At 41.8% G+C, this 18,005-nt stretch overlaps 1 protein-coding gene across 1 annotated transcript in view; it reads left to right on the top strand.

The window, feature by feature from the left end:
* Nucleotides 1-7: 7 nt before the first annotated feature.
* Nucleotides 8-18,005, top strand: part of niban2b (niban apoptosis regulator 2b) — a 36,272-nt gene continuing 18,274 nt past the window's right edge. Inside the window, exon 1 of the mRNA XM_080466706.1 lies at nucleotides 8-171. Coding sequence (XP_080322832.1) covers nucleotides 117-171 — 55 coding nt within the window. The 5' untranslated portion in view covers nucleotides 8-116. The remainder of the gene's footprint in view (nucleotides 172-18,005) is intronic.

Genomic DNA, 18,005 nt, shown 5'->3' with positions numbered 1-18,005 from the left:
CACCGCCCGTCCGCGCTGCCCCGACCGACCGGCGAAGCTCCCGCTGCTCCTCTCCACAGTCCCACAGCACCTGAAGCTCCTGACGGCGAGGCGAGGCGGGGGGAGTGCGATCCACCATGGGGGACGTGGTATCCAGTCACCTGGATGAAGCCAAGCGGGACATGATCACAGGTGAGGAGCGCACGGTCGTTTGGCACGTGTGCGCTTTTACGCGTCGCCGCAGGAATCCGAAACTCCTCGGAAACGCCTCCGTCCAGTTTCCCAGGAATGAGAGGGGAGATTCTGGGTACGAGTTGAACTGGAAACTGTCCCTGGTGGCGCTGCTTCACCTTTTTAAAGTGTTGGAGGTGATTTGTAACCTCCTGCTGAGGCGCCAAGCAAAGTCACCAAGTCAATCGATCTGCTTGCTCCTGCATTACCCGCTTTTCACCACAAGAGGGTGCATTGAGTCATTAATAGAAACGATTAATGGATTGACAAACGCAAACTTGGTGACAAAACTCTGAAAAAGTCAGGAAACCGGACGAAACTCTCACTCTTTGCGCCTTGCTAAAGGTGTTGCAGGTGAGGACGTTTGTGCTTTTAGGAATCCATCTTGTGTGTTGTTACAGAGGCTCAGGAATTTTAAGAATGTACCTCCAAGAATCAACCAGAGTCCCACTATAACTTTGTCCCTTCTGGTTTTACCAAACTTTTAAAGGTACACTATGTCTTTGTCAAATGAAAAGGGGGGAAAAAAACTGCCTATTTGTCATGTCGGACGATTCCTTTTTAAACTTTTTGCTGCGACATCAAACAAACGCAAAAAGTTTAATCAGTTGGCTTCAACGTGTTTGCTCTTGTATTACCCATTGTCATCACAAGAGGGTGCATCGAGTCATTAAAGGAAACAATTAGTGGATTAACAAACACAAAACTGGGGTTTTTGGTGGATTTGTGACTCTTTCAGAGAACCCACTGAGTCGGCCGTCACAGGTCGGCAGTGCAGTTTTCTCTTCCGGGAGTTTGGCACACGTCTTTATTTCTGACTCGTTGGCTTCGGCAATCTGAAACAAACCAGTCCAGATTCTGAGTCCCACAGTAACCCTCCCCACTGGTTTGATCGAACATTTAAAGTTTTTGTTTTTGCTTACTTCATTATTAAAAACAAAATCAGACCGAGTGAGAGAGGAAAAACGCTACTTGGGAGTAAAACCGGAGTGGGTGTCCCCGCCGGGCTCCCGTACGTGAAATCTGGCTCATGTCTGAGGCCGACAGGTGAGCTGCACCCACCTGCCCCCGCCCCGAGTGTTGACTCTGTCGCCGTTGATTAACCGAGCCTCTCTGGACTTCGCGCTCAACGTTGATTCACTCGCTGATCCTCGGCGCCGCGTCACACTCTCTCTCACAGGATGTGACTTTTGCCGTTGTCGGGCGAGTTGGAGCTCGTTTTTTTTTTTTTTTTTTTTTTGTTGTTTTTTTTGGTGAAGTGGGATTATGAGCAGATGAAGTGCAGGACTGCAGAAGGTTTTCCTCTGTTGTGACGAGAGCGTGAGGAAACGGGAAGCTGCTGTTAAAGCAGCCGAGTGTGTGATGTTGCAAACTTTAATACCCTGTGGTAGATACAGAAACTGACGCTAAGGCATATTTACTTTTTGTTGTAAAAGAATAACTTGAAAAAAATCTATTGTTTTAAGTGAATTTTAAAACAAATCTCTCATAAAATAAACTTTCAAGAAAGTCTCTTCAATAAACAATCAATGGCTAATAACCTCCCTCAACGTTTCACAAAATTATACCTAAATAAACATTTTGTCTTGTTTTCAGTTTATTTATACACGCAAAGTAATTCTCTCAATCATTTTTAACTCTGGGCTCAAAACGGGTTTAGAGACGCGACTAAAACCACAGGAAATGAGAAAAAAGCTGCGAAAACATGTTTTAAAAAAACCTAAAATGACTAGAACTTGTAAGAGAAAAAGGCTTTAATAAGGGGGAGGGGCAAAGAAGTACTGGTTAAAAGAGCTAAAAAGTCAAATTTGTCTTCAAAAGAAGGTTCAATTCAAATCCGATCCAAAAACGGCTGAATATGTAATGAAACGTTTCCCATCCTAAATTATAATTGAAACTCCATTAGTACAACATAAGAGACCGTTTATATATCAAAACTGTTTTAAGCTGTTTCAGCCTCATTTTGTAGGTTTGATGTGTTTTGTGGTTCCAGTTAAATTTGTTTAAGAGGAAAGTGACAAACGTCTGGTCATAAAGGCTGCAGACCTGGTGTCGGCAGCCTGGTGTCATTGTCTTGCAATATCTGGAGATTGTTTTTTATTTTTTTTTTATTTTTCTGACCTCAGAAAGCTAAAATGCTGCCAGACCTGCGATTTGAAACGGGAGGAAACTTCATGTATTTCCAAAACGTTGCCGTCATCTGCATCGGTCGTCTTGCCGAATACGTAGCGACAAAGCTGGATTATTATTACAGTGACTGTCGACTATAAATGTAGTCCCAGGAGAATCTGAACGGGGAGTCGTGACACTCTGGAGGAAACGTCGTTGTTGTTGTCCACCTACTGAGCATGTGCAGAAGAACGAGTCACTACGACCGTGGTGTACAACGCGCCGCAGCAGCGTTTCAGAAAAGTTGCCTTTTCTCCGTTTCCATGGAACATGTTCAAAAAGTTCCATCTTGGGAATCGTTTTGAAATAGTTGCATTTTCAGCGTTTAGTTAACAGACATCCAAAACATAATGTTTTTCTATTTTCACTCGTTTAAGAACTCTCCTCGCTGTCCGCATGATGGTTTTAATCTTTTGGGTCCAACGTCGCCACGTTAGATTTATTTTTTGTTCCAGAAAAGCAGTTATAGAGGTCCACGGAGAACATGCTGGGGAAAGTATCAGGATCACTAGATAATCTGTTGGATTAGATGTCTCTAATGTGACTAAACCTGGGATTAAAAGCAACAGAGCTACGAGTTCTCCATGTGCCTGATTCCCACTGAAGGGTTAAACCTGCCTTCAAACTCCAGACCAGTCAGTTCTGACTCATTTAAAAAAAACCTCAGAACCGTCATCTGAGCTCCAGTTTCCACATTCTGTTTGTTTGTACACGCAACGTTTTGGATAGATTAGGAGCAGGGTTTAATCCCTCTTTGTCCTTTTCCTTCAGTTTAAAGTGACACACACACACACACACACACACGTGTGTCAGATGTGGAATCTGAGGAATGCACCAAAAAGTGTGTGTGTGTGTTTGGAAATGTCCTCCAGGCCTTGAGCTGCAGCCGCGACGAGGCAGAGCCGGGCCGGCTGTCTGGTTTCAAGGAAGCGCCTGGATTTATCATTAAAACACACAAACACACACACACACACACACATTCATCCAACGTTTTCATTCCTGACGGCGAGGCGTTGCATCACAACGCTGTCGCTGGATCGTCGGAGGTGATTTGGCACCGCCGTCGTCCCGCCGTTTAGTCCAGAGCCCGTGGGAGCTCCTTTTTAATCCAGCGGCGGCGGCGTCTTCCACTTCTCCCGTAACCTCCAGCATGAGGTCAGACTCGCACCGAGAAGCGGGGGCTGGAAATGACCCCCGTGACGTGGCTAACCTCTCATTTCCTCTCTGGAAAACGACACAAAGAGCTCACGCGTGTGGAAAAGGGTTCAGAGCTGTTGTTGGGGGGGGGGGGGGGGGGGGGGGGATCCAAAACAGCCATGTAGGTCGATCAGATAAATGATCTTTGAATGCTTGTCGAAAGCTTTGATCTGGTAAATTATTGACTTTTCAAAGCTGATATGGTTTTTGTATCCAGTTCCATTCGGTTAAGCTTATTTAAAGACAAACGCGTACCGGCAGCCATGATTGACTAGTGCTGCTAAGTTGGATTAATCTTTTATTTTAATTGCGGAAATACCATAAAACTACGTTTTTATTTGTTTGGACTCTTTTGTTTAAACCAGAATCACCCATAAGGCTGTGCACACCAAAAAGGGAGATGTTGCTTGAGCTCGAGTGTCGTCGACACAGAGGCTAATATCATAAACCCACCTCAGATACTTTTAGCCGCTAAGTGGAGTACTATAAACGTTGTACTCCATGTAATTTAGAAATGACCCTGTATTTCATTTGAACTCTTTGGGGTGTGTTGCTCTCCGATTTTTGTAGACGGTTCCATGATCACATTTAGATTTTTTTCGTGTGCGCAAAGGACTGCTATCGCCATGCTATCGCTAATAGGTGCAGTTCCTTTCGCCAAATAATTGTTTCCCAATAATAAATTAATTGATTTTGTGACAATTTCAGGGAGATTGGATATGTGAGGATACCAGGTGACGACTCCTTTTTTAAAACTGAGATGCTTTTTTTCCAAAACTATAGATTCTTTCGATGCAGTGGAAGTATTAGCGATGCTAACAATGTAGCATCAGGTAATGCTTTTGATTTTGTTTGAGAAAAACAAAGCTATTTTGTGTGCGTAGCCATCGAAGAGGAAAAAGTACACGGGGTGTAACTTATTCAAATATTTGATTTGGGACGAACGCGATCAGGAGGAGGTTTATGTTAGAAGGAGGCGTGTTCTATATTTGATATGAGATTGAGATTACACAGCAACTTTATGAAACCGGCTCCCCAAGGTGGATGGGCCATGAGTGGCCCAACATGAAAACTATATTGTTTTCAGCGTTTCTGTTGTTCCAGTGTGAGCGGACATAGTTTTCAAAACTTAAATGCAAAACTTTTCTAAAATGCAAAAATAAAAGATGCAGGGTCCGAGTATTCGTTCGAGACAGGAGCAAAGTCACCTCAAGAAGATGATAATTCATAACAATCGAGGGGGCGGGGCTTATGAACCAAACATTCCCATTTGCACGCAGAATCACGCTAAGCCGTCAGATAGACAAGTCATGGACAAAAATGATTCATGCATGGAATTGAGGAGCCGGATTTCGTCTTCATGGAGTCTTTCAGAAACATGGATCACCAGTTAGTTCTTGACTCGGGTTTTACTTCTCTGGAAGTCTTTCTTTACCCGTATTTTGCCAATTTCTTTTGGTTTTCCTGCCTTCAGTCTTCGCTCATTATCTGTTTATACCCAGCAGCTGCTTTCAGCGTTTAAAGCGACTCAGTCCAAACCTTCACAAATCACAGCGCTCGCTTTTCAGGGAGAGAGGGGAAGAAAGAAAAAAAAAACCATGGAGCTGCTGGAAAAACATGCAGAGACAATCACACATTGTTTGCATACAGTCTTAACTGATGGCGAGGCCTGGAAGTCCATCGCTCTGCAGCCTGAAATCTGCCCGAGGGTTCCAACGCTTCCTGCACAGGAAGAGCTCGCACTTTTAATACAACGCTCGACTCACCCACGAAAACTTGACAGGACGACGGGTTGAAACTCATCGGAAGCCGAAAACTACAACGTTTAAGAGGTTTTCAGTAAATTAAAATCCTGTTTTTTAACGATCGCTTTTGCTGAAGTTATGAGTTTGTTTATTTTGTTGGTTGTTATTTTACTGGTTTGATGTTTAAAAAGTGGAAGAGATAAAGTTCATGTATTTGGAAAATTCTGACTAAAAAGTGAACTTAAATTTTTTTTTGATCGCGTAATGTAGGCAACATTTTTTTTTTCTTTTAATAAAAAATATTTACAAATATCTGTTTTATAACAGTAAATATTTGATATATGGTTGGTATTAATTGATATTGTTAAAATTAATCCATGTTGAGTTCTACTATTGGGTATAAAACGGCTTGCTTTATAGTTTGTTTAAAATTGATTAAACTAAATTGAACTTAAGAGATTTTGGTTACTTGATTAGACTAACGTGATTTTGTTTTTTAGTTATCAAATCATTGCTTTGAAAAAGTGGCGGTGGCTCAGAACCCCCCCCCCTTAGCCTTAAACTCCATTTTTGTTTAAATACAGGTTGGTTCACATGAGTAACACTCCCCCTTCTCATCAGATTACTTTGCAATGCGACTTCACCAGAACCTGTTAATAGAGGTTTACCTCATGAGATCAGCCCCCACCCCACCCCACCGACCGACCCCACCCAGAGCTGCTCTCGCAGTAGGTATTTCCGCTACCTGAACCAGTTTGAAGTGAGCCTCTGTGAGCAGGAACGACACACCTCAGTGGACCACCGTCGGCCTCGCTCCGTCCAGCTGATCTGAGAGGTGGAGAAAGGGGGGGGGGTTCCACGTTAGGATTTCCTGCTTCCTGGCCCCTCACACACTGACCGAGCGAGCCTGGCTGCATGAGGGGCCTCTTTGTGAACATGGTCTGTTAGAAGTGTGTTTGTGAGGAAAAACTCAGCTGTAATACCCGGAGCACATAGACCTGACGCAGTGCCATTTGTTTCTTTGTTGCCCGGCGGCTTTTTTTGGGGGGGGTCTGAACAGCGCAACTGTACCGATGAATAGTGAATTGCTCTTTGTTGCATTGAAAATGGTCTTCCTCCTGTTGTGTATACTGGTCCGATGTTAACTTAAACCTCAACTAAAACATCACATATGCCAGTCAGATGTTTGTTTCGCTCTGGCTCCACCAGCTAACAACGAATGGGGGAAATTATGCTTTTCTAGGCTGGATTGGTTGTGCAACTTGCCCATCAACAAATCGCCAACGATGATTTCGTTGCCTTCCCTCTTGACCTAATAACCCTGTGACATCACTCAACAATGGCGGACTACATGCTTGAGATTGAGCTGCGCAAGCTACTGATGCTAACTGGTTTATAAGGGGAGATGTTAGATTTTTGCATGCTCCATGTCTCCTCCATTTTTGGTGTATTTCTGTGGCAGCATTACAGTGCCACCTATAGGCCTGGCATATGTACTACATCATTTCGAGTCGTTTTCATGGCGTTGCGTTGACGCAGATGTTTCTTGTAGAAAGACGGGGAGAAATAAAGCTAGTTAGCTAATTCTTGTTCCTGCTACTTACACTAAACCAAACAAACCAAGCAAGCTGTTGATACTGGGCACATCCATTGCTTATAAGTTAGTGGCTTTATTGAACTAGCTAGGCTAAAGAATATCTCAAACAAATGTGATGCTCTCTAGCTAAACACTGCGCGTTTTCTGTATTGTTTAAAATGTTTAAGACTCAAGTAAAATAAATGTGAAGCTAGCTAGCGTTATAGCTCTATAGCAAGCTAGTGATATAAATGTTATACCCCAATAACTATATATATTCTAATATAGTATTTTTGTCATAAATGTTTTATTTATTTATTGCAGGCTTGATTGATTGATTTTTTTTTTTTTTTTTTTTTTTTTCTTTTCATCTTTGTGATTCTGAGAACATTAGTGCTCGGTCGCATCTTCACATCTTGTGCTTAAAGACATACCGTGTCTTTATTTAGCATGAAAACGTCACGTGTGTCCAAGTCGCTGGCAACTACTTGTCGGAAGCATGTTTTTGCAGATTCCTGTTGTCCGGTCGGTCTCTGACTTTTTGAATGAATGAATTTATTTCGAACATGTATAAAAAATATATGGAACTATTTCTACATACAAAAGTAAGTTTAAAAAAAAAAGTAAACATAGAGCCAATACGTAACAAAACACCGCACATTGTTTGAAAAGTGGGAAGAAGTACAAAACTTTTTTAATTTCCCACCCCTTATTACCTATTCTTTAGTTTGTACACAGATATCCTTATAATTACATAATACAGCTATATACATTTATACCATATATACATTTATACCATATATATACTTTTTAATCTAAAGCAAAGCCAAATGATGGAATACCGTTTCTCGACTTCCCAAGCAATTCTTCTTACCGTTCTGTTTCTGTATCAGAGTCTGATGAAACGCTACTGATGACGTTATTTTCTCTTTCCATTGCGCTCTCCTCCACCTCAGCCACGCTGCTTTGCCTCTGTTTACTCAATAGCAACCAGTGTCATAAATAAGTCCTTGCTGGTGACGCAATAACGCTACCACAAAACATTAGTGTTGCGGCAGTCGCATCAGCCTTCATACAATGAACATGTCTTCATGATTCATTTGGATTATCCAGCGGTCTTTCCGACCTTGAGTTGTGCTTGACATGGCGTACCTAAGCCACAGCCAGAGTATCGTTAAAGTTAATGTAGCAACAGAGCTAACCAATTAGCCTGCATGTTAAAATTACTATATATATATATATATAATTACAGTAGATGTTTTTATGTCGCACTATGATGTATATCGTAAAATCGCACAGCTCTACTTTGTATGTTTGGTTTGATTTAAAATGTGAAAATGTCTGTGTGACGTTTCTGTGGAAGTGTTTCTGCTGCTGTTTTGACTCGATCGGAAAGTGTGAGTTTTCAGTTGCTAGAAATAAGAAGTTCACTTGGCATGTTGTGGGAAGTTTTTACAGTTCTGTTGAATCAATTTGGACAAAAAAAACAAACATTTCCACTTCGTAGTCTTGATCAATCCATTTTAAAACCTGTGAACAAAGTACATTTTTCTAAGCTTTGCTTCAGCCTTGTTGGCCGCCATCGCTTATTTGGGTGATTTAGTGGAGATTCTTATCTGAACAGGCTCCGAGAAGAAGTTTGTTGTCTTAACTTGAAGTATTTGTCTGGATCCTGCAGGTATCAGCAGTGTGTTTGACCCCGGTGGTCTCTGAGCCAGGACCAGTACTGAAGCACATTAAACTTTCTTTTTTTGACAAACATGCACTAAGAAAAACTCTGTACTCGACCCCAGCGAAGTGTTTGTATCTTCTGCCCTGCCTTTAATTATCCCGGTAAACACATTTAAGCCAAACTAAATACATTCTGGATCCTTCCACGAGCTCTCTGCTTAGCTCTGATGGGAACACGGTCTAAATTTATGAGTCAGCCTGTGGGTCCATCTCGGAGGAATGTTTTTGTTAAGGCACGGTGGAGAAAGAAAGAAAGGGGGCGGGGGCAGGAGGGGGGTTTCTCCTAAATGGCAGCCCGGTCTGGACTCTGTGATCCAAACCTGCTGAAAGTGTCGGCCTGACGTCAGTGATAAGGCCGACCAAAAAGGCCTTGTTTGGGAGATTAGATTAGCGCGGCAATGGAAGACGACACGGGAGCGTTATTACAGGCGGCGGGCTGCCTCAGCACCCCTGTGGGCCCCCCCCGACAATTAGCCAACACGGAGTCAGCTCCCCGCTACGCGCCTGCCCGCTCCTCATACGACATGTTCGCTAGTGTACTTAATGAAAACAAGATTATGTGAGGAATGTGACCCTGGTGAGCAGCGGCTGAGCCGTGCTGAAGGCTGCAGACTTCTCCTTCGCTGATATCTTCAGTCGTGGAAACACTGGAGGATGTCGAGATAATTCACCAGCTTAATGGCTCCGTGTTGATAAGTCAGTGGAGATTATTTCCACTTTGTTTAGGAGAAAACAGGGGGATGGTAATACTCCGGACACATTACTGGACACAGTGCCCACACAATATGTTAACACGATCACACTTTCATCAGCAAATACTCATTATAGTACAAGTACGCACAAAATATACTGTCTTAGCAATATAAAGAGTGCTGTTTTTAACTGACAAATACCATATTATTTGTTAAAATAAGAATAAATAATTAAAAGGGGGGTTTACTAGTTACTGCAAATTAAAATGAAGTAGTTACTGGGTAAACATCCTGTATTAATAATGCTGGAATGTCTATATTTCTGTGGTGTTAGCATTAGCATCAACTCGGCTGTCTGCATTGTGTGGTTCAGCTTGAGAGACGAAGATGCCCTATGATCGGAATTTTAGTGGGAGGAAGATGCTCTATGATCTGGATTTTAGCTGACATTTCATGTTTCCATGCTCTGCAAATTCAGAATGAGCGTTTTGAAGAAGTAATTCACAGAAATTGTGCGATCAACTACAAATGTTTGGTACGTCATCATGATTATTTCATAACTGATGACCAGAGATAGAAGATTAAGCAGGAAAAAAATGTGACGTGATTGAAACAACCAAATAAAGGTCAAGGTCACAGTGCTCTTTCTCTTGCCCCTCATATAAACGAGCTGTTATTTAAAAAAAAAAAAAAAAAAAAAAAACTCTTGTATGTTAAAGTCTTTTCAAATGTAAATCATACTTTAGCAAATGGGTTGTCACCCCAGTGAGCTCCAAACATCTGCTTTAAAGGTTCAGGAAGGTAATGGATGATAAGTTTAAATACTTGGTGACAAATCAAAGTGTGTTTTCTTTTTAGACTAGTCAACTCATTTAAATTCAAGTTCAGTCCACAGAATTTAGCAGCTATAATGTTGCCATTTAAAACAATTTGAGTGTCATTCACAATTCTAATTTGTGCTATTTCTACACTCTGAACATTTAAACTCCATAACTTGAATATTTTGTGTGAGGTTTGGTTTAAAAGTTTCACTTTGAATGTGCGAGCAGGCAGATTTACGTACCTGAAGAAGACATTTACTTGATGCGTTTGTCCGGTCAGTGCGGTTCCTTTAATCACAGGGAGAGGAAGAAAGACCTCTTCCTTACAATGAAAGAATAACATCTATGTAGGCCCAAAGACATTGAAAGTTCTCCAAGAACATAATCATTGATCTTGTGGTCTCTTTTACTTAAGAGGACGAGATAATAAAAGTGACCGCCGGTGCTTTACGATGCAGTAAAGCCTCCATCTGTAAGACTCAATCTTCCCTTTCATTGCTTTGATTTGACAAAAACTCTTTAATGTGTTGTCTGAGTGGGAGGCGACGTCAATACATCACCTCAGCGTCTCAATGGAGCCTTCGAGACCAGAGTGGTAGAATCTGCTCCACGTTCTTGACTAATGGAAGATAAAGACTCAACGACACAATGAAGAGGACTTCACAGAAAATCTTACGTCCTATTAAAGAAACTCTCTGTCTGTTTCGGAACTACGGAGGCTCGAAATGGGAAAATGGTTTCTCCTAAATGTGGAACCATTTAAAAGGAACGAAACGGACTCTCCATGAGTATGTTTGCTACCAACAAGCATTGTTACGGCAGAGAAATAAAGTTGTTTTTTTTCTTGACAGTTTGGTGGTACGTTCACACATCAAGATTTCCTCCACCTGCGCCTGAGTTTAGGTGTCATCAGATCTGCGTCACTTCAGTAGGCTGATATCAATGACCCATCTATTGATGGGAATTAAATATAAAGATGACCATGAAAGTCGAATGCAGCCACTAAAAGGGCCAACTGTGGCTCAGTTGGTAGAGTGGTTATTCCCGAAGGTTGCCGGGTCGATTCCACCCATCTCCACATGTCGAAGTGTCCTTGAGTGAGGCTCTGAGCGCCGAACTGCTCCCATTTGATGGCCCGTGTTCCTTACATGTGGCAGCTGCATCCATTGGTTGGTGAGCAGCGTTTCTCAACTGGTGGGTCGCGGGCCGGTTCTGGGTGAGTCACGGACAGCTGGTCAAAAATAAATGTGTTTAATATGCGTCTCGTGTTAGACTTGTCTTTTATTTTGAAACACTTCTATTTTGCCTGGCATGCAGTAGTGACGCACAGAAAAACATATTAAAGATCATGTGTATTTAGCATATATTCTTGAAAAACAAATTTTTCGGGTTGAATTCTAAAAAAGTGGGTCGTGACTGACCATGAGAAACTGGGTCCAGGGTTAGACCGGTTGAGAACCCGTGGTCTAGATGTTAGAGGAGCAGACTTGGTTTGTAAAAATGACTTTGAAACAGGCTCATGGAAGTGGACAGCAGTCGTTAAATTGACTGGGACATGGACGAACTTGACGACGCTTTCAGATCTTGACAATAATAAATATATATTTCATGAACAACTTTAAAAGAAACCCAGTTGTTTCTGTGCTGGAGGAACTTCAACCTCCACGTGGTCAGACTGGCTTTTGAAAGTTACGGGGGTGGGGGGGAATATCACCTCCATCGTGTGTGTGCTGAGGAGTTTTTATGATTTCACGGTTAAAATCTGCCTCGTCATCGATGTTCCTGGTCAGGAAGCGAAGAGTCTGCTGACGTGTTCTGACGATGCCTGGACGGTCAAATGAGGGCAGAGTCACTGTTGTAGAGCCTCTCCTGCTGTCGTCAGTCGTTTGAAAGAGCTGGGCCTTCTGAGGCGGTCTGCTTGTCTTGTGTTTAACATGAGTGGGATTTGAGAAAGCAGCATGTTGACAGTGGCGGCTTTCACCGACCGCAGCGAGGCAGCTGCTGCTGTGGATCCTGACAGATGAAAGAGGAGTGCCTCGTCGGGCTGATGAGGATTTAAGGGCTGCTTCTCCTCGCAGATATCAACTGGTTTAAATATTTGTAGGGAAAGAGTTTAAAAACAGATTTCATCCTGTATGTTTTCATCTCTTAAAGTTCAGGGTTTAACAGCAGAGTGGAAGACGTTGGTTATATTGAAGTCACACTGATTGGTCGATGTTTCATCAGTCTAACGCAGGATCATGTGCAGGGCAGTGTTGTGTGACTAAGACGAGTGTCGGAGACAGACAGATGATTGCATTGTTAGCGTGTGATGCACTCAGCTGTGACTCAGCCCTCCCCTACTCGGTTGAAGTTGAGTCGGCACTTAAAGCTTATTTATGCTCTACGTATTCAAACTGTGTCGACCTCAGTGTCTTTACAGTCGGACCTTGATTACAGGCCTTCTTAAAGTTGTAATGTTTCCTATGAAAACAAACCAAATGATTAGGATTGAGAGTTATAAACAAAGTCCTCGAAGCACACGTTACAATGAGGGGAAAAAATAAAATGCATTTGTACGTGGTACAAGCGGGAGGTTGAGAGAAGATGGAAGGTTTATTAACAGTTCAGCTGGGTTTTCTCTCACCCATACAAGTTTCTTCCTTTTTCAAGGAGAGTCTGCCGAACTACAAAATCCATACTTCCATTTTATCCGTTTCATCCCATGGTGGCTTAGAGATGGAAATATGAAGAAAATATGACGTTATTGCTAATGCAATTAGCATAACTCATTCATGGAGGGCTGCAGTAGACGCACACAGCGTCGTCATGGCGACAGGTCGATGTTGACAAGCTGCGTTCCGTCGCCAAGCAACATGTACAACAACCAGGGAATGTATGAGGTGGAAAATTTATTTCGGAAACGGATGATTGACTGGTGCTGAGTCATTTCCAATGTGATTGAATCAGAATTGGTAATCGGTCCAACAGAGGGAGAAGATAAAAAAGTTGCTGGTGGTTGCCATGGTGACATCAGGTGGTACTGAGGGGTTGAGAAGGAGATGCAATCGGAGGCAGTGGTGGTCTTTGGGGGTCATCTCAAAAAAAAAACTTCAACCTCTTTCAACCATCTCAGACGGGAAATGGACTATCGTGACGATATTCGTTGTCGTGGATCAAAATCTGTTGTTTGGTGATGGATGATGTCACGAACATGTGACCACCGACGGTTATTCTCCTCTGAATCCGACTTGACATTGTTTGACAGCAGCAAATCACCGGGAGCTGTTTGCAGTCTGTAGAAGCCTTAACTTCAATACTGCCCCCTTCGAATTGCAGTGGTACTGCAGCATACTTATTGTAGCCATAAGAAATACTGTAATGATCACAGCGTACAGACAAAGCCTCTTGGCGTATCTGTATGTAATGTAGGACATAAATGAGCCTTTTGTCTATCAAGAGTACTAAGAATACTTTCAAATATCTTTAAGAAAAGATAAGAGCCATGTATGTTGTTCATTACACTGAAACTGAATTCAGTGACGTTAGTGTGGAACACTTCTGTCTTTTCGCAGGATTTAATCTTCTTTACGCAATTTATTTTTAATTTTTTTGGCTCATTTTATATTTTTACAAAACATCTGCCCCAAATTATGTTTTTAACCATTTTGGGTGTGCATCAGTTAACTACACAAAAGAAATATAATTATATGGCTTTCACCAGAGATGGTGAAGTAAAGAAGTATGAATGCTCGATTATTGTACTCAAAGAAAGATATATATGTATATATGTACGTAAACAGATAACTTAAATGTTCTTAAGTGAGAACAACATATGAGGCGTAATAGCGCAGATAACAGTTTGAAGAAGGAGAGAAAGGAAAGAGTCCATTGAGTTTCTGATAAGAGAAGAACACCATCAACATTGGTGAACTTAATGTTTTTGAACAGACAAAAACATAATGGGTACATTTTCATAAAGTGATTTTTACACTGACAAATTCTGCATCACAAATGCGTTTCTCAGTTGATTCAGTTTGGCTTATCAGAATTGTTTCTGAGGTTTTATTGAATTGTCGAGCTGCGTTTTTGTGTTTTAGGCCATCAAAACATCCTGCAGTTCATAATGGGTGGGAATAAAAAGTGTTGCTGAACTTTCTCTTGGCGTCCTGCTTCTTCCGCCATCTTTCATTCTTACGTGAGGGTCACATTCCTTCAGAGGCTTCCTGTCCAGAGGACCAGCTGGCAAAGGACAATCCTCTTACATATGGAGCATTGTTCTTCTGCAGTAGTGAGGACACCTATCCTGATTGCATGCTGACCCACAGGAGGCTTTTCACTATGGGGACAGACATGAGGGAGTTGGTGGTGGAGTGCGGGCGGGGGTGACGTCCCCATGAAGAAAATAGTTTTAAGTTGAAATGGTGTTTTAGGATGATACTGATTGTTGTACTGTCGCCGAGTTTAGAGTGAATCTGACGGAAAGGAAGTCACCTCAAAGTAATGTCCCTATAAGGCATGAAACACTGGAGGAGTGTGTGTGTTCTTGTCCTTATATACTTGTGGGGACATTTGATTACAAATGGCCCATGAGGACGACTCTCCATATATGGAAAACAAATGAAGGAAATTATATAACGTAAGATGTTTTTTTTAAAGGCAAACTAATATATATTCTGTTCTCTTCTGTGCCATTCTACAGTTTTAACAATTTTTAATTATTTGCATTGTGGAGCTGCTGTGGTGATTGAATTTCCCCACGTGGGATCAATAAAGTCAGATTTTATCCTAAACTATGGTTAGGATTAGGTAAGTAGCAGTTGTGGCTGAGTCCAGGAAATTATGTCGGACCAATGTGTAATCCTATATTGTATTGGCTCTTTTTTTTTTTTTTTTTTTTTTATTATTCACCATGGGCAGGGAGGGGGTGGGACTTCATAAATTGAATACTCTATTCTGGAAACCAAACAGGTCTGACCCAGAAGTATAAAACACTCCTGTCCTGTCTCCTTGGATTTGATTGTTATGGTGAGTATTTTATAGCCTAGATTATGGGGTAAAAACTTTTTTTGGAGCAACAAAGGTTTTCTTATTTTCCCTTTTCACCTGAAAACATTGTGCGAGGCCTTTACGTCAAACAATAGTTGAGGTTATCAAGTTGTGCTTGCCGTCCGTTCAGTTTGGAGTTAAGTCTGCAGTATAATATACAATTTAATGCAACTGTTATTGGACACATGAACGTAGGAATACATTAATTGTGAGGAAATCAATGGGTGGTTCTGTGAAGTGGTTTTAATTAATGTGACTTTCATCTCTATCCTGATTGTAAGTAAATGTGAATGACCCATGAAGATTGGAAACAAAAAGAGGGGGTTTATTTGTGTGTATTTTCAGCAAGCATTAGGAGTTGGCACACTGATCTCCAGGAGGAAATACACATTCAGAAGATGTAAAGCAGATTTTAGGGGTAATGACTCCCACTGACAGGCTGTGGAAAAGCGTTTAAACTGTGACATTGAGCATGTTTTACCTGCAGATAACCAGCCCTATCCAAAAATACATTTATTTTCCCATAAATGTCATGTGTTTCTGGGTTGTTTCTCTCCACTCAGTTCATCACTCCTCACAATGTGCAGACACTCTAATGGTTTCACCAGGAAAGTTAATGACATACTTGCAAATACAAAAAAAAAAAGGTATTTGGTGACCACAATGCAAAGCAGATGGGTTAAAATGGGTCACCCCCCCCCCCCCTCCAGCTGCAGAAACACCAAATACAGATGGATTTTCTTTTTACCAAACTATGTTAACCAATCAAAATCCCACAATGGTTTAAGTATTGAAAGACATTAAAAGAACAAGCTATGAAAGACTCTACATCTGAAACACGTTACCCTTACTTTAGTTAGTCCTGACAGACATCAGGTTAAGATTGTTCCTTAAACTGTTAAACTTTTCTAAAGATATTGAAGAATAAGAGAACTTTAGATGAAGTGTTTATAATAAAAAGCACTTGGAAGTGGTGAGTGGTTTTTATTAAGACGTGTGACAGGATGGACCCAATGACGGTCAGACTTTATTGTACGTGAACTACAATGAGATTAGCACCCCAGCTCTCAAGTAACGGTGTCAAACATACGACCCGCAGACTCAATAGCTTCATTAGGCTTGATGCAACAGTGGGACACAAGCAAGGACTGAACGGAGATGAGAATAAAAGATCCTGCTGGGAAACCTAGCTAATTAATGCATATACAAAAGTTAGGAAATTGGCCTAAAATTTGTCCAAATGGTTTTAATGTAATTTTGTTAAAGTGCATGAAGTGTGATACAGTTGGAGTTGTGGTTATTTTCATGGTTGTTTACCTGTTGTTTCACTGGGTCAACGGTCTTAAAACGTGGCCGCTGAATGGGTTTGACGCTGCTGCTCTGAAGGGAAGTCACTTCAGAACGTGTGTGTGTGTGTGTGTGTGTGTGTGTGTGTGTGTGTGTGTGTGTGTGTGTGTGTGTGTGTGTGTGTGTGTGTGTGTGTGTGTGTGTGTGTGTGTGTGTGTGTGTGTGTGTGTGTGTGTGTGTGTGTGTGTGTGTGTGTGTGTGTGTGTGTGTGTGTGTGTGTGTGTGTGTGTGTGTGTGTGTGTGTGTGTGTGTGTGTGTGTGTGTGTGTGTGTGTGTGTGTGTGTGTGTGTGTGTGTGTGTGTGTGTGTGTGTGTGTGTGTGTGTGTGTGTGTGTGTGTGTGTGTCCTAATTATTGCTAAATTCCATCTGGAGTACCACCGGCACCATTTCTTTCCTCGTTCAGTCTGGTTTGGATCCAATTTGAACCACCAACGAGCCGTCCATTCCCCAGATTCTCTTTAACTAATGTCTGGCTCGACGCCTGAAGCTTTAGTGTCCTCCGGCATTAGTTTGTTGGAAAATGTAGAATATTGGGGGGGGTTTTAATCTTCTTTGACAAAAACACTTGTCTACTGAAAACGGAGTACGTTTCAGGGTGAACCGCTCCAAAAAGTGCCATGCGTTGAACTGGATTTCATTTGATGAGGATAACATAAAAATTATCCAATGGACTCATTAAAAACTAGCCTGACGGTTATTGCAAAACTGAATGTAGTGAGGTGGTTTTTTTTTTTTTTTTTTTTGTCTTTCCATTGTTTTCAACATTTTTATTCATGTATTATCTTTCAACCAGGGCAAGGAAAATACGGATTAAAGTTGTTAATAAAAGCCAAACTGGGCTCAGTCTGGAAGACATTGCCATTCCCCCCCCAAGAAAAGCTCTATTCGTTTTTCTCCTGAAGATAAACAGAATTCCTGCTTAAAACTCTGTCTCTGGAAGCATCAACACCATGTACCCTAACTCGAGTTTTAAAGAAGACATTTTGACCATTTTTATTAGTTTATAGTTGAACTCGTATGAGGGCGTGTTCACGGGGACTTTCTGGGAAAGTCCGCTTCTTTTGGACATCTGTGAACGCTCCCCTCAGCTCTGATCCGGATCTAACGAGGGAACGCTGGTCCCCTTGAAAACGTCTCTGGATCTCGGTTCTCATGCAAGCGGGCGGGGTGAGAGGCCGCGATGTAGAGCGCACTGCATTCTGGGTAGTAAACAAACAAGGCTTACTCTGCAAATCAGAATAAGCAGACTCGGGAACAAAACGTCGGAAAATATCTTGCAGACGTGGAGTAGTGAGGAAGAAGTAGTGAGAAAGGTGGTCATAGATATCTGGTCTGAAGACTGTATATCGCCGTTGTTTGTGGCTACCCATTAACTATGAGCTAATTAAATTTAGGACCCAGTTTTAGTTGTTGATACCGTTCTGAGGGAGATTCGTCATTACTGTCATACAAACATTAAATCCAAGTTTCGCGGAACTTCCCCCGGTTT

Source organism: Lipophrys pholis (genome assembly GCF_963383615.2).
Source record: "Lipophrys pholis genome assembly, chromosome: 7".
In the NCBI taxonomy this organism is placed as follows: Eukaryota; Metazoa; Chordata; class Actinopteri; order Blenniiformes; family Blenniidae; genus Lipophrys; species Lipophrys pholis.
Note: the sequence above shows the minus strand (reverse complement) of the source record. Positions and strands in the feature narration are given on the sequence as shown.